Here is a 25,266-nt window from a genome sequence, read left to right on the forward strand (position 1 = left end):
TTTCCCACCCTAAAGAGGCAGAGCTTTCCCGCTGCTGGAACTGCGCGCGGCAGCAGAGGGATAACGTCCCTTACAGCTACCTTGATTCGGACCAGATTTGACACCTGGACAAAAGCTTTGTAGTATGCGTAAAAAGGCGCACTGCCACAACGCAGCGCCACCGCTTTGGATGTAGACTTCAGCAAGGAGCAAACACGTGATCATCCATTAAAACAACGATACTTGTAGACATGACGATTCTAAGGGTGTTTGTGTTTTGTCTTTTTCCTTTATCAGGTAAGACTGAACGTTAAAAAAAACTTTTTTAACTGAGGAAAAGAAAGATGTTTTCCAGGAATGCTGTGTTCCTATATTCCTCTGCCAGTGCAACATTCTTGTGTGTGATCCCGAAGGGAAAAAAAGGAGCTCATCCATGTTTCCTCCCATTGTTCTGTGGATTTGGGGAATTTTAGAATGAGAAAACTTAAATGTTGGTTAAGCTGTTTACGTTGCCACCTTTAAAAAGAGATATTCAAATGTCTTTCTGGTGTCAATTGGTAAATGTAGGCATAAGTTTGTTGCTGGTACTGCAAAAGCTGAATCTCAAGAGTAAAAAGACCCTACAAAAAATGTCTTATTTTGTGTCTTGTCTGAAAAAAAAAATCTTATCAAGAAAGTATTTCAATAGCAAAATAATCTTAGTTTGAGAAAACATGTTGCATTGAGTAGAATTGTATTTTTACTACCCCATCGGCAGATTTTTTTTCTTCTGCTTACTTAAAGAAAATCTGGCAATGGGATAAGAGTTTTTGACTTATTTCTAAGAGGCAGGTTCTTGCAGTGTAATGTAACATTGGTTAAAAAAATATGCATCTCTTTCCCAGTTTAACCAATTTAATGTTGATTCTACATTATTCACAAAGTTATAATTTGCAATTTCTTCAAAAAACAAACAGAACTAGGGTTATCTAAAATCTTGTTTTGAGATCTTTTTATTTTACCTTTTAGAAAGCTATTATCAATTAGATCAAACCAGATGTGTTTTCTAATACATGCATGAGGTTACAAATGAAAAAAGAAAACAGAAACATAGGATTAGGATCTGAGAAAAGTAAAAATTAAAGAGAAGTGAATTTAAAATCAATACAGTCATTTTCCCAAAAAATCTTGTATTTTTATGTATGAGGTCTTAGGTCTTAATTAATTTTATATATTTTTTTTAGTAAAACATCAATCTTGACACTTGCTTCAACCTGTCCTTTAGATGCTGTGATCGACTTGACCATGATCTCCACAGCAGAGGTCATCCGGGTCAACCACTTCACCATATCATGCATAAATGGAGAACACAGCTCGGCTCAGGTCAAGCTGGATATCAAGAGGGACAACAAGATTCTCATTTTGTCTAAAGAGACAAGTTTTAAAGTACACAAGCAGGACAACAGGCATGTGATTGCCAGAGATTTCCGGGCACTAGATAATATTGGCATCTTCTATTGTGAATCTACCCAAAGCAATTCTCCACTTGAGAAAGTCACCATGATCAACAACTTTGGCACAAGTATGTAAAACTTTCTTGCAACATTTTTTCAGCTTTTTAAAGAAAAAAAATCCTGTTTGGACCACTGACCTATTTCCTCTGGAATAGTGGAAGGCAAGTTACCTCCAGAGAGTAACTTTATATTCTGTGTTCCTAACAGCTAATTTTGTTCCAACATCCCTTACAATGACTGTAAACAAAGGAGAGACGGTTCACCTAAACATGCTGCTCCTCAGCTCTGAAAAGAGAGATGTGACTTGGAAGTACAATGGTAAGACAGCATACACATTCACCATAAAGTCCAAACCTGATTTAGAAACTAGACAGTTCAAAACATAGAAAGACTAACAATTCTGATTACTAATCAACAGTTACTGGTGTTTCTCAATGTTTCATCCAGGAAATTACTATTACATGACTCACTGGAATGATGTGCTCAATCGCACTGCAACACTGACTGTGGAGAACGCTGCATTCGCCAATCAAGGCATCTACAGCGCCAGCTACGTCGGGGACAGTCCTCTGCATGGCGCCTGGATGAGGCTTATTGTCAGAGGTTGGTGTGACTCTTGCATGCATAAATGACATTTTCATGAAAACAAATGCCTTCAGCCACACATTTATAGAAGAAAAGAAATGCAGCTTTTAAGAAAGTTGGTTGATCTCATTAAAGCATCTAAGAAATTCAAACTTGCAAATCGATGAACTTTCTTAGCTTTGCATCACACAAATGAACACACAATTATTTTATCACTGATTATACTACCAGCTATTTATTCATCGTCGACTTTCATTTAGAAAACATTCCAGGCAATTAATAGACTAATCTTTAAGATGTTAACCACTATTGTTTTCCCGAAAAGCTTACTTTAAGGATATTTTTACAGATATATAGCACATACTTTATCTGAAAATAATAAAATCTATTTAAACAGCTCCCTTGGCAAAATTTAGATATTTTTCTTAGTCAATGATACAAAATTCCCAAGCAGCCTCAAATCATGATAGTGCCACTACCCATGGCAGTTGCATCAAACCCTTAAGGTTTGTTTTCTGCCACATTTCTCATTTTAACCAAATTCTGTTTAAAATGTATATTCATTTCTCTGGTTTATTTAGGAACTCCCAATTGAAGGTAATCAGCAATCTTTGCTTTTAAGAGCTTGAGGCTTTTCTCTTCAGGCTACACATTTAAACCTGCAAAATATTAGTAAATTCTTCCAGACTGATAGCTGAAGCAGTAATATTTATCAGCGTGTGCAAGAGCTCTGTTTGTTTATAAAATACCTTCAGTTCCTCTTCTTTGTAAACACTTACAAGCTGTGCTTTTGGAAGACATTTAGAGCTCAAACTTCCTCCATTTGTATACAATTAGCTGTACTGGAGACCTTCTGGTTCAGTCTTTAAACTCGTCCTGATGAGTATCTTCCACATCCCTCCTTTGTACCTCCTCTGGACATGTAAAGATATAAACTCTTCACATGATGAATCTCTTTAAATACGACATGGGCCCTGGTCTGTCCCTAGTATTCTTTCACTGATTAGAATGACTTGGATGCATTCGTTTTTTGTCAGGAACTGGCAGCGAAGGGCCTACAATTCAAGAGACAAATTCAAAAGAATCAGAACTAGATCCAACATGGAAAAATCTTGGGAGCAGCAAAAGGGTGACAGCACAGATAACCTGACAAGGCAGAACTGCATTCTTAAATACCCTGAGGATCATTACCGGAAATGAAGACAGCTGTGGACCATTAACAACTAGTACCTGGTGTGACTGACAGAGGAAAACCTTGAACACAGAACATGACAAAAAACTAGGAAATAAGACTGACACTCATTGTTTTGTCTCTCATTTGCACATCTTTTTCATAAAAAAAGAACAAATGATGCATGTATATGTGTAATATTGGTTAAAAACATGAAGTGATGCATACACGTGGGGAAAGTATTGCAGGTTGATGTAAAAGAAAACAACATTATAGTCATTAAAATTATTTGACTGACAGAAGACAAATTAATCAAATGAAAATGTAGTTAAAATCAACTAAAGGGAAACCAGGCATTGCTACCACATGGTTGTTTATCAGAATTATTGTAAACAAAACAAAACAAAATATTTTTTGGATCATCTTTTAATAAATTCTAAAAGCATTCCCAGTGTTTTTTTTTTTAACTATAAACTAAAATTTTACATTAATTTAAATTACATTTTTATCCAAAATGATATGTCGGTTTCTGGGACGTAGTTTCTGTCTGCAGTGGTATTCTGCTGGATTGTCTCACATAAATAAGACAACAAAAATATCAAGTTAACCCTCCTGTTATGTTCATTTGTGAGGAACAGAGATGATGTTCCTGGGTCAATTTGACCCGGTGCATGTTTTATTAATTAAAAAATGTCTGAAACCCACAAAATCGTAACAAGCAGTGTGAATATATCATCACTAACTCCATTACCAATTATTCTTTTAAAAACTTAGTTAAATGGTGTTCCTTACCTCTAACAGGTAGTGGTTCAATTATTAGATAATTCACTTGTTTTTCTTCAAAATATACATGTTCTCACTTTTTTTGAATTTTTCACTACTGTATTACTTTTGAAAGACTACCATATAAAATACAATAGTTTTACAAAACATTGAAACATAATCTTGAATCTTGGTTTTACATACATGCTCTGTAAACCAGAAAAAAAACAAAATCACAAAACAACAGACAAGCAATCACAATATGAAGTTGTATGTGGGTCTGTACATCTACACAGCACAAGAGTGACCAGTCATCTCACTGTGCTTTGTGCAAATTCATTTTGCACATTTCGCACAGGTCATGCTTGTCTTGACCTAGATCCTGTCTCCGGCTCGACCCGCGCCCCCGACTGTCCCCCCAACTCCGTTGGATGAAGCTCGTCTGCTGGACTTTAAATATGTAGTTGTAGAGTTAGATAAACTTATTCCTCTTTATGAGTTCTGGTAAATCGCCTGTCCGTCCTGGGGGAGGATCCCTTCTTCATGTGGGCACCCCTGAGGTTTATTAGTTTTTTCCGGAATCCATTTTTTTTAGTAGGAGTTTTCCTTACTGCGAAGGGGGATCTAAGGGCAGGGATGTCCAGTTTAGTTTAGTCTGTTTAGTTAGATCAATTTAGTTTTTTCCTATTGAATTCTATGTATTCATGATTCTTTTGATTTTATGTTTTACTTTTTCAATTACCGATACGAAGCCCATCGAGACGACAGTTGTTGTGAATTTGGGCTATAAAAATAAAATTGAATTGAATTGAATTGAACTGAATTAGATTGAATGAATTGACATGGCCACATGAGTCACTGCCATCCTAGTGGGCCCTGGTACCATCTTTATTATGTTTTCTGCAGACAGGTTTGTCTGACGCATATTTGAGGATGAAGACCAATGTATTTCACCATTCTTTGACATGAATGTCTTGCTTGGAGGAACAGGAATAGCAATTCCCTCATCTGGTTCAAAATCCGAATCATTAGAATCACAATTTAGCTCAAGATAGTCTTCTTCTGATCATGATCAGTGATGACTACCAGAATCTCCTGGAATGTCATCTTTCTGCTTCTGCTGCTCATTTCCAAAGGTTTGCCTGTGTAATGTTGGAAAGACTCCCATGCAGAGAATCTTTTATTTGTTTTGCCCCCTCCCCTGTTGAGTGTCCACTCAATGTGGGTTGAGTTTTCCTGCTAGAACATAAATGGTTCCTATCAAAAGTCATAACACCTATGCACCTGTGTGTGTGTGTTTGTTTGTCTGTGTGTGTGATTGGGGTGAAATATGTGTCACAGCTGCAAATAAAGGAAAACTAATAATAATAAGACATCCTTGTACCTCCAGTTTGACTGCCGGGTCAAATTGACCCGAACAGTATCTATGTGATATAAACATGCAGGGGGGGTTGCATATATGTGAAATGAACCATTTTCATAATATATGTTGATTACACTAATTAAGGCAAGCAGAAGAAGTTTCATGCTGGAAAAATACTTTTAACTATTTTTCCTAGATGTTCAAACTTTAAAACGGGTCAATTTGACCCGTAACATAACAGGAGGGTTAAGCTTTCATTACATAAAAAGGTTCATACACATATGTAACTGGTGTGTTAAAAAAAAATCACAGAACCCCTGAATGCGACAATAAAATCTGTCGGAAAACAAGAGGCCACAGATCTTATTTGCTCAGATGCTGGACAGGACAAGTAAAAAAAAAAAAAAAACAATTTTATTGAATTCATTTTCAAAAACAATCTCTGATTTTTATTGGATAAATTTCACTAAATCTTTGTGCGTGATTTTTTTTAATGTTTAAAATTATTACAGCAACCATTCTGAGGTTTAAATTTCATTAACAGAGGCGAAGCAGCAATTCTCTCCACATCTGTAAGAGTTGGACTTCTTCGACTAACTGATTAACAAATCCCACAAGACAGTTTCAGTTTTACACATGCTCATTTTTGGCGGCTGACAAATGGAATGTTTGTGTCATTTCCTACTTCTTGGTTAAAAAAAGGACAAATTAGATCTCTTTCTGTTTGCCAGATGCATGAGTGTTTTTTGCATTTGACAGTTACTTGCTATGAAGAATGCATCATGCGATGTTTTTGCAGTTTAAACAAGCAATGTGTGCTAAAACAGATGTAAACTACAAATCTAATGTCAGAAAAGGATTCTGAAAGTCTCACTTTTGAAAAAATCTGTATGTTTGGGGTTTACTATGAAGAAGCCTCTACGCTGAAAACAAAAAAATACCTTTGTCTCTGCAGATTGTCCCAGTAAGAAGTGGGGTTCCTACTGTGAGAGGGATTGTCCAGACTGTCTCAATGGTGGAATTTGTCACGATGCAGAAGGAGACTGTGTGTGTCCTCCAGGATTCATGGGAACACGCTGTGAGACAGGTAAGAAAATGCTACGTTTTTTGACTGCTTATGAACAGAGAAGAAAAATCTTTCTAAAAAAATTCAATTATAATGCTTTCTGTGATGTGTAACCTGACATTACGTTCTCTGTTTTTTCCATACCAATGTATGAAAGTTCTGAAAGTCTATGTCTATTTATGTCTTTTTTTTCTTCTACATTGAAGAAAGAAAAAAAGACAAAAATAGACATAGAATATTTTTGAAGCCACTCTTGAACTTTTTTTTCACCATACTCCTTAGATTCATGTTGACCTCTGTTTACCACAAGTGTAGTGAACAGTGTCATCTGTGTGTCTTCATATATATGATGTTGATGTAAGAATACTGTAATCGCAACTGACAAGCAAGGGCCCTAAAATAGAGCTTTGGTGCACTCCTATACGAAATTACTACTGCTCTGTTGGTTTTAACTCAATTTGTTTTGTACTTATAAAGTTTACTCGTAAAGGATATGGTCTTGCCGTAAACTATGTTTATACAGTTCTGCAGGAGTTTTTATTTAGGTGCTTTAGCTACAAAACAAGCTTAGCTCTGGTCTTTATAATCATGCTCGTATGAAAAATGAAAGCATAAATATCTTTCTTATTTTATATTTGATCTAAAATACTTTTCCACACAACATTTTTTCTTAAAATGACCTAAGTAAGGAAGACATTGCAGTAAAAGGACTACATCCCTATGCTGTCATGTTTTACTCTCAGGCCACCTCTATCTGAATGTTTAAGTGTTAGCTATCATAAGAGGATGTTTAAAACATTTTCTGAAATAAAATGTTCACAATGAGATAATAAGGGACTTATCAAATGAATATTATTTTTAGAACAGGAGTGGCATTGGTGTGCTTTACTCTTCTCCCATGAAGCAAAGGGAGTTTATTTTTTTAAAGTTTCACTGCTTTGAAATCTAAGTTCATTTCTCAAAAAAAAAAGTTGCAATTGTCTTTTTTAATATTATTATAACGACAAAAAAGAATGACAAATTGGTATTACCAGCTCTTTATAATTACTATCCCTTGGCTAGAAGATTATTGCTTCATCATGGGTCCTCACTATAATCCACTTTGCACCAGTGCATTACCAGATTAAGTCAACACACCATATAACCCATGGGTGGAAATACATTATATCACCCTAATGTAATTACACAAAAGAATACAAATGACAGTTGCTTCAGTTACTCAATTTGTTATCGTACAGATAGTTTAACACGATCTGCTGTCATCCACTGAAAAACATGTTTTTTTAGAAGCTCTATATGACTCCTGAGTCATTGGGGCAGACTTCACAAGGAACCAGATCAGTATATGCATATTGGCATGAGAATGCAGCGAAAAATCAATGTTTCTTCATAATTTTCACAGCTACAATTAAAAATCTAGATTGTACACACACAGGAATTTATTTGAAAAGTCTGACAGAAGATGTGCATTTTTTTCAATTGTCAGAAAAGATATTTATAAAGATAAAAAAAGACAAAAAAAACCCACCCCATACAGGCTGTAATCTGAGACAGTCAGTATCTTATGTGTTGACTTTTACATTTGTTTTAACGTACATTTGTCCCACTAATCCAGAATCCAGGTTGTTTTTCTGCTGGAGGGGAGTGTTTTTTTTTTTAGTGGTACACACGTGGGACTGCTTCTTTTCATAGAAGCAAAAATGCGAATGTGTGACTTTTTTTCCAATCCAAACGCTAGCTTTGCTCTATTCCATGAGTTTTCCATCATTTCTGCGTCTAACTGTAGATCTTTACAATCTGCCAAATTCTACACAACTGAAGTTTGAGTCCCTTTACAGTTGGCATGGACCATTTTTTTTAAACTTAGTGCCACTAAAGGATTTTCAGCCATTTTAAAACGTAGTCACACTCCTTTAAATAAAAACCTGGAGAGTGTTCTGGAAGGCAGATGATGCAGCAAAACTCTAGGAACTCAAACAAAGCTCAGTGGATTTGTTTTTCTCTGATCCGTTACAGCCTGCAGGGAAGGAATGTTTGGTCAAAACTGCCAGGAGTCCTGCAGGTCTGACTCAAACAATAACTGCAGAGGGCTTCGTTTCTGCCTACCAGATCCATATGGTTGCTCCTGTGCCAGCGGTTGGTTTGGACACCGCTGTGAAAAAGGTGAACTTCTTTTTCATGTGAACTAAAAATATTAACAACATGCTGTAAACTAAGTAATGTATTTTGCTTTGGTCAGCCTGTCTTAATGACAGGTATGGACCAGACTGCAGGCTGAGTTGCAAATGCCAGAACGGAGGGATCTGCAGTCGTTTTAGAGGATGTCAGTGTCCGGCAGGATGGCGAGGGCAGAACTGTGAGAAGTCAGGTGTGTATGATACGCAATAATCATTTTGGCCCTCCATTTTCCTGTCATTAACCCTTTTTTTCAAAATTCATTTGTTCCTCACTCAAATACCCCAAAAAGTATCGCAACTTTCAATTTTTATCAACATTTTTTACCTGACAACCTTTTAAAAATTCATACATTTTCTTTGTTTTTTGTAACCCATCTCCTCAATCATTCTTTTTGCTACTTTGTCTATCCTGTCTATCTGTAAAAGCAGATGTTTTCTTCTCATTTCCATACTTTTTTTTAGACCGGGCTCCTCAGATTTTAGGCTTGGATTCTGATCCGGAGTGGAATCTGAACTCCAGCCCCAAGATCTCTTGTTTGGCCACAGGCAACCCACCGCCCAGCCACAACAGCATTGAGCTGCGTCGATCGGACAATATTGTGCTCAAGGTAGGAGGTCGAGAAGTTGCAGGAAGCAGAGTAAAAAAAGAGACAAAGTAGATTAAACAATGGGAGTGATAATTTATGTCTGTGTAGTTAAGGAAAGGTTTGACTGCAAGACCACATAGGAGGAATGGGTCTTATGAATGTGAAGGTAATGTTTTGACTTTCAGTTTTCCAAACATGGCAAAAAATGAAAGTTGAAGCTTCTGTTTTATCATTGTTCCATTTAAATGAATATCAGTTTTACAGAAAATAAAGCTAAGTGAATGGAGGCAGGTAATGAAAAGTTGGGGGCCCAACCAAGACCCTGACCTTAGTTGGGCCTCAAATAAAGAAAACTGAAGTTTAGGTTTTAAAAAAAACCACAGTATCGCAACACATCACAAAACATGGCACAAATCCAAGTTTTTTGAGTAATAGAAATTCAGATAGTGATCTGTAGATTGCAATTAAAGGTAGTTATTACATCCAAACATTTGGGCTGTTTTTTGCGACTCAAAACTGCTGTATCTGGTTCCCTAAGTTATAAACTAAGTTATAAATTTTGAATACATGTTAAATATTCTTTGTTCTTTGCCAAGACACACCACAGGAGTGGACCCTCCCATCACAGCATTGTAATCTTTGCAGCCTCAGACTACATGAGTGTGTTTACAAAACCTGTATGAAACTGCATGATTGAGATGCTAAGAAACATTTCAAGGAAGTCAACGCCACATTGGTCCATCCAGATAAGGCTGCATCACTCTACAGTGCACCGGCTCCCATGCAATGCTTGAAAGTGATATATTCACTTTCTGTGTATTGTTTCTATGCTGTTACATTGAGGAAAAAAAGAAGTCAATCTGATAAAGAACTGTATCAGGGTTTCCGACAAGAACAAATAAATTTATCAGTATGAGACAATTTTTGGACAAAGTTCAAGCACTGCTGTCCAGTAATTGAATACAGGAAATAAAACTACTTTTCACAGTCTGTTTCCCCTTTCCTGTCTGTTATGTTTTTCTCTCTCTTAGCCAACAAGAACAACCATGGACTCAAACAAGAGCATAGCCCTGTTTGAAATCCCTCACCTGAGTGCAAAGGAGCAAGGCCTGTGGGAGTGTAGGGTCTCCACCAATGGGGGTCAAGACTCACTAAAGTTCAATCTTACTATTAAAGGTCCCAGAGTGATTTCTGTTTGAAATAATTAAACATACGGTCACCGGCTACTTTATTCGGTACATCTTGCCTTCAGAGCTGCCTTAATCCTTGGGGGCATAGATTCAACTGGGTACTAGAAACATTCCTCAGTCAGTTTGGTCTATGGTGACATGATAGCATCACACAGTTTCTGCAGATTTGTCGCCTACACATACATGATGCCAATCTGCCGTCCCACTGCATCCCAAAGGTACTCTATTAGATTTGGGAACTGGTGACTGTGGAGGCCATTTGAGTACAGCCAGCTTTATGACGATGCGTTATCCTGCTGGAAGTGGCCATCAGAAGATGGGAACATTGTGGTCATAAAGGGATACACCCCCACCACAGCCTAAACCATTGAAATGAGGCAGGACGGATCTACACTTTCATGTTGTTGATGCCAAATTCTGACCCTACCACCGGCCTGTGTGAATTGTAGCCTCAGTTTCCTGTTCTTAGCTGACAAGAGTGACATCTGGTTTGGTCTTCTGCTGCTGTAGCCCCATCTGCCTCCAGGTTGGACTTGTTGTGCGTTCAGAGATGCTCTTCTGGAGACCTCGGTTCCAACCAGTGGTTATTTGAGTGTTGCCTTTCAATAAACTGTGACCAGTTTGGCCATTCTCCTATGATCTCAGGCATCAACAAGGCATTTCCAACCAACAGAACTGCCACTCACTTGATATTTTCTCTTTTTTGGACCATTCTCTGTAAACCCCAGAGTTGGTTGTGGATGAAAATCTCAGTAGATCAGCAGTTTCAGAAGAACTCAGACCAACCCGTCTGTCACTAACAACCATGCCACGTTCAAAGTCACTTCAAAAACCTTTTTTTTTCTATACTGATGCCTGGTTAGAATTGCAGCAGATCGTTTTGATCATGTCTATATATGCCTAAATGTATTCAGTTGCTGCCATGCTAGTGGCTGAATTTAAATTTGCTTTAATGAGCAGTTGGACAGGTGTACCTAATGCAGTAGCCGGTGACTGTAGAGAGACAGTTTTCTTTGACACTAATGAGTGCAACTATTGTGTCCCACACAGAGCCCCCAGTTCCTATTGGTCCTCCCAAACTGTTAGAGAGGGGTAGTAAGCAGCTGCTGGTGTTGCCAGCAACATCCCACAAAGGAGATGGCCCCATAATCTCAACAAGAGTCCTTTACAAGCCGGACACCAATGGAGACTCTTGGTCCTCAGTCATAGGTGAGCAGACTGAAAGACAACTGTTATAATTGTGTAGCTTTTTCCCAGACTTGAGAACGCTTTGCCTGTTTTGGTCAAAAACCTTCATAATAGGATTCATAATCATCTTGTCTTGCCAACGTTTTCTATAAGTTTATAACAAAGAGCCCATCACGCTGATGAATCTGGAGCCTTCCACAAAATACCGCATTCGGGTCCAGCTGAGTCGTCCTGGGGCTGGAGGAGAGGGGGCTGAAGGGCCAGAGGAAACCATGGAGACGGACTGTCCCGGTGAGATCACCAACACCTGCTCTAGAAACACAACACAACTATTGGACTTTAGGGCTTGTTTTGGTGCCAAAGAAAGTACAAGTTTGTGCTTAACAGAAACAAACTGTGGCCCAGAGATCTGTATTTAGATATGTGATGAAATAAATAGTTTTATTGGCTTGAATAAAGACAGACATTGCAAACAAAAATATAGCGATTTATTGCTAGCAGACCAGGAGTCATAAAATGTGTCAAGGTTAGAATGTGATGTTAAGGCACTTTGACTGTGGCGCAGAGGGAGAAATGAAATATGACAGCTAAGTAAAAGTAAGATTTCTAACCTATAAACTTTGACGGTTTAGTACAATGTATTTTTTTGTCGTGTTTAAAATCCAACCTGGCTTTGAAACCTGGAATAAATCCCCAGGCTAAAGCTAAAACTGCTAAACATGAAATAGAAATATTTCCACCAAATCGTAACCTAAGGACCTAAATCTAGTAATAGTTCAATTTCCCTCATTGATACCTTAATTGTTTCATGTGATTTAACATGAACAACATGTTATGTGTTAACAGCTGCAGATAAATTTGACGGAACTACTTTCTTTTTTGTTTTGTGTCAAGGGGTACCAAATAAAAAACTGATGATCTGGGAACCATTAATGGGACAAAATTTAGTTCCAGTGACATGCTCTAAGTTTTATGCTACGTACCCACCCATGTGACGCGCGTTTCAGAATGCTTTGCTTTTAGCAAGATGTTCACACAGGACTGTTTCCACCCAATACTAGCGCATGTACTCACAGTTGGAAGAGGCTTGGTGCAAAAAATCGAAGCGGTGCACACCTCAAAAATCTTTCTCCATGAATTAAAAGGGTTGGCACCTCTGTGAATTGAAAAGAATGCCATCCATACATTACTACCAAATCTGAGTCCCTGATTGGTCAAAGATCAACTGGTTTAACTTTCAACATGTGTTCAATGGCAAGTAGAGCCCAAACCAGTCATAAAAATGTAAGTAGCAACACATCAACGCTGGAGTTTTGTATGCAGAAGCCCGGAACACGCATTTACATAGACTTTTGATTTAAATTAGTCGCTTGAATGCTTATTGCTGAGGTCGGTATTAACATAACAACAGACTTATCAAAGCTTTTTTAAAAACATCTGATGATTTACTTTTCAAAATTCTCTGTGATAAAAGTTGAAATATCCCCCCAAAAATCCAGGAAAATGAAAAAAATTCAAAATTTCTTTCAAATGTAGTATGTTTATAACCTTGGAAAAAATTGGCTAAGGACAGTTCAGCATATTTTAATAAAATTCAACATGTCCTGAATATTTTGATGCAGGTTCTGCCTGATCCGACAGTGAACTATATTTGAGACAACTAGTAAGCTAAATATCCTAACCATTCCTGCTCTATGTGATGCAGCTTAATGCTAACTGGAAGAAAAAAACAATTAGAGTGGGCTGCAACAGGCAGATACTCCATCAAGCTAATTCTGTGTTCTCTGTCGCTGCAGAGCCCACAATTCAACCTGAGATTGACACCAGCTCAGTGGAGGGCCGCAATGTTACTGTTCGATGGCGACTTCCCCCCAACACCGTCATTACTTCCGACACAGCAACCGGCTTTTTAGTGCAGCTCTCCACTCCTCCACCCCACAATGAGAAACTGCTGGAGGAGACCACTTTGCTCAAGGTGCTCTCCACCAAGTTCCACAACCTGGAGTATCATCAAACCTACACTGTGGTGGTGCGCCTCGTCAACTGTGGCAGCCACGGGCCACTCTCCAAGCCCTACCGCTTCCGCATCAACAGCCAGGGTAACAGACATCTCCCGATAGACGGGGAAAAAACTGCCAGACAAGTTTCTTTTAAACATGTAACCATTTAATATTTAATAGGCTTTCCAATGCCCACGGTTTTTCCAATAATTGGGAGAAATATTCACAGTAATTCTAGTAAACTTAAAGTAGAACAAAATAACCAGCCCCTAGGAGCTATGGCACATTTCCTTGAAATAGATGACAAAATGTTTTCAAAACCTGAAATAGTCAGTCCATATATGCCAAATTTAAAAAATTTTCAAAATTAAATGGTCACATTTTCATTTCATTTATTTCTTTGGATCCACTTAATTCTGAACCCACCAGTTAAGAGTCACTTGGGGCTAATCTCAGCTCAAATTTGGCAAAAGCCAGTCTCACATGGTTTCCAGTCATTATAACTAAGTTTTAGTCATGTCAGATATTGTTAATCGTAGTAGTAGGTTTAGAGGCCGTCATCTGGTCTTAGTTCAGCCCCTAAACCTACTACTACGATGGAATCAACCTGGATGAATGAGAGTCTTCATAGACAAGATATTGTTAAAAAAAAAAAAAAGAAAGAAAATGTTTTACTGCTATTGTAACATGTTAACAAGGTCATGAAATATATATTATTGAGTTTAGTAATAAGTGTAAATGCTTTAAGAATTTCTATGCAAAAAAAAAAATATATACATATGTGTAAAAAGTCACATATTTGAAATATTAAAACATTTTTACTAGACTAAAACTGCATAGGTGTTGGAAGAAAAGAGAAGCTTAAAGACTTGAAAACATTTCCTGTAATGAAGCACAGTAATGAAAGAATGATGACTTGGGGATGTTTTGTTTCTACAGTTTTTATAAGTGTTTCTTGATTTCAAAATGGACAAAAACAATGTCTACACCTGACTGCATTTGGATGTAGTAACTAACTAACTAAATTGTGAAAAAAAAATGTAACCCCCTTTTGTAGTTTTTAGGTAGTTGTTCTTTCTCAGTGCAAGCATTCTGAAAACACTTTATTGAATGTAACATAAATGTGTGTTTGATGTTATATTTGATTTCTCTGTGTCCCAGGACCGTCGTCCCCACGCAACGTTGAAGCCCTGCCCCTCTCCATGTCCTCCATCCAGGTGAAGTGGCTGCCCCCTGAGAATCCAAACGGAGGCATCATTAAGTACATCATTGAGTACCAGGCCATTGGTCAAGGAAATCCTCACCCCTGGGTGGATACAGATGATGGTAACAAGACCACCAAGGATGTGACAGCCCTAAACAGCAGCACGGTCTATCAATTTAGAGTAAGGGCTTTCTCCAAAGTGCCTGGAGAGTGGAGCAAGTTTGTGAAAGCAACAACTCAAGGGGATGGTGAGTTATAAGATTTTGATGTGGTGGAATCTGACAGGCCACCAATACAATATAGAGAACAGATTAACATTTGATATTAACTTGACATGTTTTTTTACTTTGACCAAATCTCAAATCTTTAACCAAATAATCTTGAAAAGCTGGCAAATCCTCATTGATTGATTGCATTATTAGACCAGCCAATAGGACTGCAGACTTACATTATTCTGCTCAACCAAATTGATCATTGATATTGATGCATTCCTATGTGTCATATGTATTTTCTTTTCAATTTAAAAAGAGTAGGAGGAATAAGATTGTAATATTTCCACAGTTGTGGCCAGTGTTTGGCTTTTCCCAGATGGCATTAAACAGGACCACCCACACTGAAAGATTTCAATAACTCAACTAATAAATTTGTCTTGAGTGAATTATCATCACTATCTGTCTTATAGTTGCTTTCTCCTTCTTTCCCCATTTTCCTTTTTTCTATTCTTTTCTCCACGCTGCTGGATAGACTATGAGAATTCAATTCCCACCACCCAGGGTGTTGCTGGTAAGCCTGCTGGAGATGGTTACCAGCTGCTGTTGGCAGTGGTGGGCTCGGTGACTGTTACCTCCGCGGTCATAATGCTGGTACTGCTAGCTCTGTTCTTCATCAGGAAAACCCTGGTCAATCGCCGGCGTACGTTCACCTACCAGTCTGGATCGGTGAGGATGCTTTTTGCTTCACTGTAGAAATTTCGAGCCTTAAACATTTGAAACATTTTTTATTGAATCCGGACATTTTTTTTATCACCAGGGAGAAGAAACTATTTTGCAGTTTAACTCAGGAACTTTGACCCTCTCCAGAAGGCCTAAGCCAACGCCGGAACCTCTCACCTATCCAATTCTTGAGTGGGAGGACATAAAATTTGAAGATGTCATTGGGGAGGGCAATTTTGGCCAAGTACTTAGATCTTTCATTTGATTCCTTCTTTTCAAATTCTTCTTTGCTTAAATTTCAATATTTAGGCTAACAACTGTTTTGCAACAGGTCATTAAAGCCATGATTAAAAAGGATGGCAGCAAAATAAGTGCAGCAATCAAGATGCTAAAGGGTAAGTTACACTTTACTAAAGGTTTTACACCCCATATTTTCAGCAACTGCTGTTCAAGCTTGCTTCACCTGGAATTTGTTTAAACATTGGGTTGTGCTTCCACTACAGAGTTTGCTTCAGAGAATGACCACAGAGACTTTGCAGGAGAGCTGGAGGTGCTTTGCAAACTAGGACATCATCCCAACATCATTAATTTGATTGGAGCCTGTGAAAACAGGGGTGAGTGAGCAACATCTAGTGGCCTTCAATGTATCTGTTTTGTTAGAAAATAGTGGTAGGTCATGGCTTACTATGCCCTAAAGGTGTGATTTACTAAATATTGAAATTAGTATAAATATGGGCAAGCTTGATAGCACACTTGGACTTGTTTTTAAATCCAGATACACTAAGGATTGCACCTATTAATCTGTTCAAATTGTTTGTGTGGCTATTTTTGTTGGAGCAGAAGCAACTTGGTCAATGTAGCAGCACAATTATATTTTTGAAAAGGGAAATACGATTGTCTGTTTTGCTTCTGTATTAACAATGTCTGAAAGACAGATAGGAGCCCGACTTTATGCAGATTAGTCGCAGTCATTGGCTTTGAACAGCAAACATCTCGGGTCTAATAGATGTCAGAGCATCTTTATTTGATTTCCTTTAATCCAAAAGAACTCCGACACTTGCTTTATTTCTCTACTCATCATTGTACTAATTTAATGTGCTGCAAACTATAGACAATGCCATGTCCTCATGTAAATTCTGCTGTATACTGTAGACCAATCATTCTCAAATCTTAATTACACATCATGGACAATCTATCTGCTCGTGCTCAGAATTGTACGCTCTTTACTATAGATCTCAGTACATTGTCACCTAAATATCAATCTTTTTTGTCAAGCTTCAAGACGTCAAAGTAATTACTAGTGCATTTAAAACACCCCACCTTGAAGTTTTATTTGCATATGTAAGATTCTTGAATGAAACTGAAACAAACCACCTCCCATTAGGCTTTAATCGTCTCTAAAAAGACAAAAACAGCACCCATACCAAATAATCATAGCCTGACAGATTTTTGTCCTTTATGACGTTTGTTTGAATTGTCCTAGCACTTAAGTCAAGCTGCTGTGACATGTGTTTATGTATCTGGACGAGGTTTCCTTAAGGTCCGTTTTTACTAAGCAGTTTCAGTTTCCATCTGTTATATCTGATGCCTTCTAAATTAAATGAATAAATTAATTTTCTCCGCTCAGAGCAGAAAAACATCTGACAAAGGAAATGTTGTGTTGCAAGTACTTGAGAGTTTTAATGCCAAACTGAAATCAAACACTTGGCGGATTCTGAGTTTTTGGTGCTCTGCCAGTTCTCAACCTTGACCTGGTTTTCTTCATACTTCTTTTTTAAATGAGAAATAAGATGCCGCTTGAGATCAAGCATTTTGTTACAGGCAGAATAAAACAGTTCTGGACATCAATGCAGTTCAGCATCAGAGAACCTTCACTTCACTTTGACTTTTTGAAAACCAATGGAGGAAGGAAAGGGTGAGCAGTGGGGAAGGAAGTGAAGGGTGGGAAAATAGAAGAGGGAAAGCAGGCAATTAAACATGTTAGAAAAGGACAAGAAAAACAAAAGTTTGTTGAAGGCTATCTGGAAGCGGATCATGTTTGTCTTTTGGGCTACCTCCCAGGCTCATTAGCATGATATTTTAGTAATTACACAATAAAAACACATTTTATAAAAACAAATTCCATAAATCTTAAGAAATAGGATGTTTCTAATGGTTGGCCATATCTTAAATTGTTAAGTTTTGAAAATTCTTGCTTTGATGAATGTTCTTATCAAAAGCAAAAATAAAAGTTAAGAGGCTGTGCAGTGGTTACCACATTTTTCTCACATAGAGATGCACCTGGTTCAAATCCCAGCTGGGTCCTTTCTATGTGGAGTTTGCTTGTTCTCCCTGTGTCTGTGTGTGTTTTTTCCTATAGTCCAAAAAACATGCATCATGAGTTAATTGGTCACTCTATATTGTCTGTTAGGTGTGATGGATGATGTGTGTTGTTGTATGACACTATGACGGCATAGCAGCCTGTCCAGGGTGTACCCTGCCTTTTGCCACCAGTGGCTGGGACAGGCTCCAGCAACCCGTTGACCCTAAATGGGATTGAATAAATCTTGAGAACTGATTTTTTTTTCTTTAACAATACGTTTGGAACTAATTAAATGTTTTGGATGAGAATGGGATAAAAAAGAGAGCTCAAGGAAATGTAAAATGCTTTTCTCAATTCTAGCATGGATAAAATGATTGAATACATTTAATATTTTGGTTACACTTACTTTAATTACCAGGAGACTAAGCACCACATTTAAATCTTTTTGACCATTTTATGGATGGGTTACGTCAAATGTTTTCTAAACCAAAGCAAGACCTAACAGCTAAAAATGTCCATACTTTAACTGAATCTAAAGTTCTGGTGTTCCAGTTGAAATGAGCCAAGGTTCTCCTCATCTCTGAGCCCAGTCAGAAATTTGGATGCATAAGTATCACTTCTGTCTAACCTCCAAACATCCTGTTAAAGTAACTATATTTAGCAGATGCTGAAGCTGGATGTTTTTCCATGTTTTTTCCAGGCTATCTGTACATCGCTATAGAATATGCTCCCTACGGTAACCTGCTTGATTTCCTAAGGAAGAGCAGAGTGCTGGAGACTGACCCTGCTTTTGCCAAAGAGCACGGGACAGCTTCCACACTTACATCTCAGCAGCTTCTACAGTTTGCTGTGGACGTAGCTACTGGGATGCATTACCTCAGTGATAAACAGGTGAGTAGAAAAACCTGAAAATATGATCATGGTCTTGAGATCTTGGCTCAAATTTACCTTTTCAGTGTTCTGGTGGATTAATCTGAGATGCCAGATTTACAGAATTAATTAAATCGTTAAATATAGTTTTAGGGCCATAAGTTTGACATATGTGATGCAATATTATTGTATTTGTTGATGAGTTTGCTACTGTGTTCCCTTTTGTTGTCTTCCCATTAGTTCATCCACAGGGATTTGGCAGCAAGGAATGTTCTTGTGGGGGACAACCTTGTGGCAAAGATAGCGGATTTTGGTCTGTCCCGCGGTGAGGAAGTTTATGTGAAGAAGACAATGGTGAGCAAGTCAAAGATCCAAACAACAGGGGGCAGTGTTTGTTTGGAAGTGAATCTGACTTTGTGGTAATAGAAAGCAAATTTCAAACGATTCTCTGAAAGTGCAGTTAAACAGTTTGGGGGGAAAAAATATGCAAATATTTCAAAGCAATTTTTTACTTAGCTCAGTTGGTTTAAAATTAAATCAATTCCAAAACTATTTGGCTTCAAGAACTTGGAGACTTTAACTCCATTATGCTGTTGATGTCTTTCGTGTCAATAGGCCCACATTTTTGTTTGGGCATTTCCATTAAGTTTTACCTAAGGAAGGTCTTACAACAAAAACTCCATCTTCTTCAATCATAAGTAATCAAAAAATAATCAGAATGCTGTTTAGTGGTCCCTCGCTTTATTGTGGTTCACCTTTTGCTGTCTCACTGATTTTTAGTACAACTTTGCTCTCTTTTTTTTTTAATAGTACATTGTCTTCTGTATTCCGACTGGCAGTGAAAATTGCCAATTAATCCATGCCATGTCTCATGTACAGCATAATATGCATTCAGCTTGCCAAATTGAGATAAATCTTCAATCCCTCGCAGATATTTTATTCTATAATGCTGGAATGATTTTCCTGTAAAGGTTTGAACTTTAAGAGTCCAAACAAAAGAGGAAAATGTGAAAATAATGTTCATACTTGTCAAAGGAAAGTACAAAGTGTTAAGTTTGGAGTTATAAAGCCTTAAAACGTAAATATATATATATATATATATATATATATATATATATATATATATATATATATATATATATATATATATATATATATATATATATATATATATATATATATATATATGGAGTTCACATATTACAGGTAATTTTTTTAAGGTAACCCCCGTGATGAGGGAACACTGAATTCCCATTCAACAAATAACTGCATATTTTTTTACTTCCAGGGGAGGCTACCAGTGCGCTGGATGGCCATTGAATCCCTAAATTACAGTGTATACACAACCAAGAGTGATGTGTGAGTTACGCAATAGATTCTTATTTTTTAGAAAACACAAATGAAAGAATCTTATTAATGTTTTTGTTCTGTCTGCAAAAAAAAACTTTTTTATTATTTATCCTTCAGGATGTACTGTATTCACCAAATTTGTACCATTTTAACCAAATTTCTGTTTTTAACAACAAATTCCATTTTTTTCTCTGTTATTTTTTTATATTAACCATAGTAAATGCCCTGAGCAGATTTCACTTTGAATGCCACAAATTGCTTTTTCCCAGAGAACAACAAATCATCCCACTGTCACAGTTGGAGTGCTCACAGTGTGGAGGGTGACTGATAAGCACAGCCAGGAAGCCCTGGGTACAGCTTAGCGGACAGACATTGATGTGGTGTCAACTGCAGCCTATTTTTGCACAAACGAGAACAGAACAGCTAACAGAAGAAGTGTGGAGCTACAATTAGAAGTGAGAAAGTTGTAAACATTAGGAGGAACCGAGCAAGTGAGATGTGCAAAACAAAGTGCAGAACAAGATAAAGTCAGACTAAACAACAAGCCTTAAGCATGAGTGACATGCTTGCTATCTACCACAGTAGACTGTGGCGTGTGATGTGCGGGTATATCTCTTCAGAGAATTTTGTTTATCAGATTGCGCTCACTTGTACTCACTAACATTTCCGTCTCCTTTCTTATGCCCTCCCCCCAGGTGGTCTTTTGGTGTTCTTCTGTGGGAAATTGTAAGCTTAGGTAAGTTCTTATGCAAACAAAACGATGTCTTAAATGTTTTAAAATGTTTTTGAAACTGTTTTGCAATTTAGATCACACATCACCCTGTCTTTCAGTACGAGGCCCAGAATAGTCACGATTTACATTAAGGTTTATTCTTAACATCTGGAAACATAACAATAAATAGAAGAACGTGTCAAATTTTCCTCTGAGTTTTGTTTGGTTGAAATTAACTATAATATATATAGTACAACAACTTTCAAAGTGCTGCATGTAACCAGTTATAAATACATAAATGATACCATGAAGACAACCGTGGTCAAATATTTCAATGACTTACTTGCAGCAATGACGCTTCTCATTACTAAAAAAATTCTCAGTCTGTAATGCGCATTCAAGAATGCGCTAAACTGGCATTCGTGAACTTGCTTTTAGCATACAGTGTTCACACTGTCACTGGACTGTCGCTACCCAATACTAGCATGTACTCACAGTTGGAAGAAGCTTGGTGCAAAATGTCGAAGTGATGCAAATCTTGCTTCAGGCTTTTTTTCCCCCACAATTCTAGTCCAATATATGATATAATTCTGGCAGACACAAACTTTTTATTTTTATTTTATTTTCAACAATCGGTATTCCCATGTTTGGAAAAACTACCAAATCAAGAGTTTCTAATCGATCGAAGTTCAACTGGTTTGACTGCACGTTTTGCACATAGAGCCAAAGAAATCATGCTTAAAAACTTGCGTAAGATGTTAAGAAACAGTCAAATCACATGCTAATTATTTGTGTCACCATGTTGGATGAAAAACATTTGGCTACAACTGTGTCACAGCGAGTAATGATGTCCAAATTCGTGGTCAGTTAACTTTCATGCTGCAACCTCTGAAAACCTGAATGCTCCTGTATGTTAACAAAATCAGCTGATGACTTCACCCTCTTAATAGTGTTAAAGTGTCACACCCCTGAACACAATATCATCTTACCTACAACGTTGTGTTGTATTTCACATTTTTAGATTATATATTTATATTTTATAATTTATGAATTGAGTTTGTTTATAGTCATGTGCTGGAGGTTTGGAAACTGAACTCGGAACTGTGCTGTGGGTGTTGGGTGAGGTGAAATTGACAATGATCTTCACAGCTTGCTCTTTAACCCTTGTGCTATCCTATGAACCCACCCTTACATTGACGTGTTATTCCTAGCATGACAAAGGTGGATAAAGGAGGAGAGGATTTCATGTAGTCCATGGAATCCAGTGAAGATCACAAATCATTGTCTTGTGGGGTCTAGATGACCCAACTCCCAATGTCAAAGTGGCTAGGAAAGCACCAGGGTTACATGGGAAAGTCATCCTGTTTTACATATACAGTACACATTAGTCGCTAAAAAGAGCATTGTTCTCTAGGTACTCAAGTTCTCCATGAGCCTCAGTGTAGCATGGAGGTGAATCTAGAAGAAAAAAGGCCCCTGATGTGCCACCAGGTTCTCAAAAATGTTTGTTTAAATGATGTTAAGGTTGTTAGTCTCCACATACACATTTTATGATTACATCAGATTGGATGTAACCATACATGATGGAAGGATGCTTAAACATGGAAGAAGAATAAAGGTGCCCAGTTAATGACTCTTGCCTCTATTTTGAATGTAGGTGGCACACCATACTGTGGGATGACCTGTGCTGAGCTCTATGAAAAACTGCCACAGGGTTACAGAATGGAGAAACCCAAAAACTGTGATGATGAGGTGTAAGTATTCTCTCATTTGTCAGTGGGATTGATTAATTACTGAATTTTAGCCAATAATAACTTCTGACTGTCCAGCTATGAGCTGATGAAGCAATGCTGGAGAGACCGTCCGTATGAGAGACCCCCCTTTTCCCAAATCTCCCTTCAACTCAGCCGGATGCAAGAAGCAAGAAAGGTGTGAATTCAGTTCATTATTTTTGTTGAAAGAATGCTATTTTGTTGAGTTCTTAGCATTTTAAGAAAATAGTTTTTTTTTCTGTTTTAGTAGTTTATTTTTCTTTTTAGTTAAGAGCTAAACACAATTTTTTCCAAAAGTACAAAGTGATTTTTTTCCTGTCTTTTTATCTCTGGATATGCAAGAGATCGTGTTTTCACAAAAATGAAACAAACTGACCTTTGTTGCCTGCTACTGCAATTAATCTAAAAAGAAAAGTCTTCTTTCTAGATAATATATCTGCTTTTCTTTTGTAAATATTCAATTAAAAACTATGATCTTGGCCTAATTTTTACCAACTTGGTTGCTGACTCATCACTGGGAGCACTGAACACACATTTTATTAGGACTTGCCCTTTGTCTCATAAAAACCATTCGGCCCAAAAAAGCTTGGGGTTGTACCAGAGCAGGTCTTAAAAAGACAACAAAAAAAATAATACACACACAATCACACCAAGATTTTTTTCTACAGCTTTATCCAAGCCAAACTTGTGGATACCTGGATTAGGTCCATTTAATCAATCTGATCAATCTGATTTATTGGATGTAGTTTATCAGTAGGCACAAAGATTTATGGAAATTAAGTGGTAGATCTTGATGACCAGGGTTGTTCATGTGCTTTGCCATTTCTAAACCTTAACCATCGGTACATAATAATTTAACCTTAATAACTTAAATTAAATTAAATTAAATTAAATTAAATTAAATTAAATTAAATTAAATTAAATTAAATTAAATTAAATTAAGTTAAATTAAATTAAATTAAATTAAATTAAATTAAATTAAATTAAATTAAATCAAATTTTATTTATATAGCCCAATATTACAACAAAAGTCATCTCAAGGGGCTTCAAACCGGTAGTTGGGTAATAAACATGAACCATAAAGAACATAAAGTCATACAGTTCAATAAGTAATGACTAAACTAAAATAAACAGACTAAAGTAAACTAGGCATCCCTGCCCTTAGACCCTCCTTTGCAGTAAGGAAAAACTCCTAAGACAAAAAACGGATTCCAGAAAAAATAAAGAAATCTCAGGGGTGCAAAGATCCTATTGCTACAAATAATAATTAATATGAATCTCCAAAAAGCCCATAGTGGAATTAGTAAAGACATCAGAAATGGCGCTAATAAAGCAGCAACTATAAGTTTTCACACTGACACGGAAATAAAGTGATGAACATTTCTGCAATTATTGACATTATTAACATTTATGAGTGGGAAATAATGACTGAATCCTGACTATGAATTAGGGCTTTGAAAATTCTTACACATGTGAATAATGTTTTTATTTCTTTGTTCTAAACTGCAAATGTTTATCCATCTTTAGGCTTATGTGAACATGGCTTTGTTTGAGAACTTCACCTATGCTGGAATAGATGCCACCGCAGAGAAGGCCTGACTACCAGCCCCCCCAGACCCTCGCATCCCACATAGCTCAAGGAGAAAGTCTCGCAGGGCATCGTCGCGCTACTGCCGCCTCCCTGCTGCTCAAAGACGGCATAGGCGACCTGGACGCCGCACTGCAACCACCCAGCTATAGATGAAGGATGATGAAAGGACACTCGCTAAAGATATCAAGACATTTGGAGTATGGCTGGACCATCAATTGGAGTGCTTTCACTATCAAATGTAGCAACCCCAGGAATAAGAAACACAAACACATTTCCTCCAAAAAGATTTCAGTACTGGTTTGGAGGATCTACCAAATATGGAGCTGTGGGACATGCAGACAAACCACAGGGTCTGTGGGGTAACAGAGCCAGAACTTTCATTTCTTTGGAAAATGCCTTTATCTGAAGGAGAATGTAAAGGACACAGACTGGATAAAGTCTTGGACTGTTTCCGATCAAGTTGATCATCTTTTAAATAGTATAGCACTTAAAAGTAGCCTCATTTGTGCCATATTTGTCTACAATTGTTTTCATGTGTAAATTGCCTATCACTGCCAGTAAAGAACAGCAATGAGTTTATGTAAAATTATTTTGAGATATAAATAAATGTATTAAAACAAAATATTCTGTGATGTCCGGTTCGAGATATTAGCAGCACAAAAAACTTGAAGATAACCAATGATAGTAAATGTTTTCATTCAAATTAATGTTTTAGGTGTCAAGTAGTAGTGTGGTTCCTAGAATTAGCAAAAGTACGGTTGGGAGTGGAGGGTTTAGCCACCAAGCCCCTGTTTTATGGAATAAGCTCCCAGCTCATGTAAGACAGGCCGACACAGTTTCTACATTCAAAGTTAGACTGAAAGCATTCCTCTTTGGACAGGCTTATTGTCAGACTAGTTAGGATTCAGAAATTATTTAACTTAATGTTAATGTGTTTAAATTGAACTTAATAACAATAACTATTTGTTTTTA

The 25,266-nt window shown here is 37.3% G+C and overlaps 1 protein-coding gene across 2 annotated transcripts; it reads left to right on the forward strand.

Annotated features, from left to right (window-relative positions):
- tie1 (tyrosine kinase with immunoglobulin like and EGF like domains 1) lies at positions 1-24,916 on the forward strand. Of its 2 annotated transcripts, XM_023954331.1 has the most exons (24): positions 1-276; positions 1,244-1,540; positions 1,680-1,790; positions 1,920-2,075; positions 6,309-6,440; positions 8,436-8,582; positions 8,659-8,787; positions 9,059-9,204; positions 10,215-10,359; positions 11,424-11,582; positions 11,715-11,852; positions 13,358-13,660; positions 14,723-15,013; positions 15,510-15,703; positions 15,795-15,941; positions 16,029-16,092; positions 16,201-16,311; positions 18,700-18,890; positions 19,110-19,223; positions 20,158-20,228; positions 20,915-20,955; positions 22,589-22,685; positions 22,761-22,860; positions 24,231-24,916. In XM_023954331.1, the coding sequence occupies exons 1-24, from the start codon at positions 231-233 to the stop codon at positions 24,300-24,302; spliced, it is 3,402 nt and encodes a 1,133-aa protein (XP_023810099.1). In that variant the 5' UTR covers positions 1-230; the 3' UTR covers positions 24,303-24,916. The 2 variants fall into 2 exon arrangements, with proteins under 2 accessions (XP_023810099.1, XP_023810100.1); XM_023954332.1 differs by lacking the exon at positions 13,358-13,660.
- The last annotated feature ends 350 nt before the right edge of the window (positions 24,917-25,266 follow it).

Source organism: Oryzias latipes, chromosome 4, assembly GCF_002234675.1.
Source record: "Oryzias latipes chromosome 4, ASM223467v1".
Lineage (NCBI taxonomy): Eukaryota > Metazoa > Chordata > Actinopteri > Beloniformes > Adrianichthyidae > Oryzias > Oryzias latipes.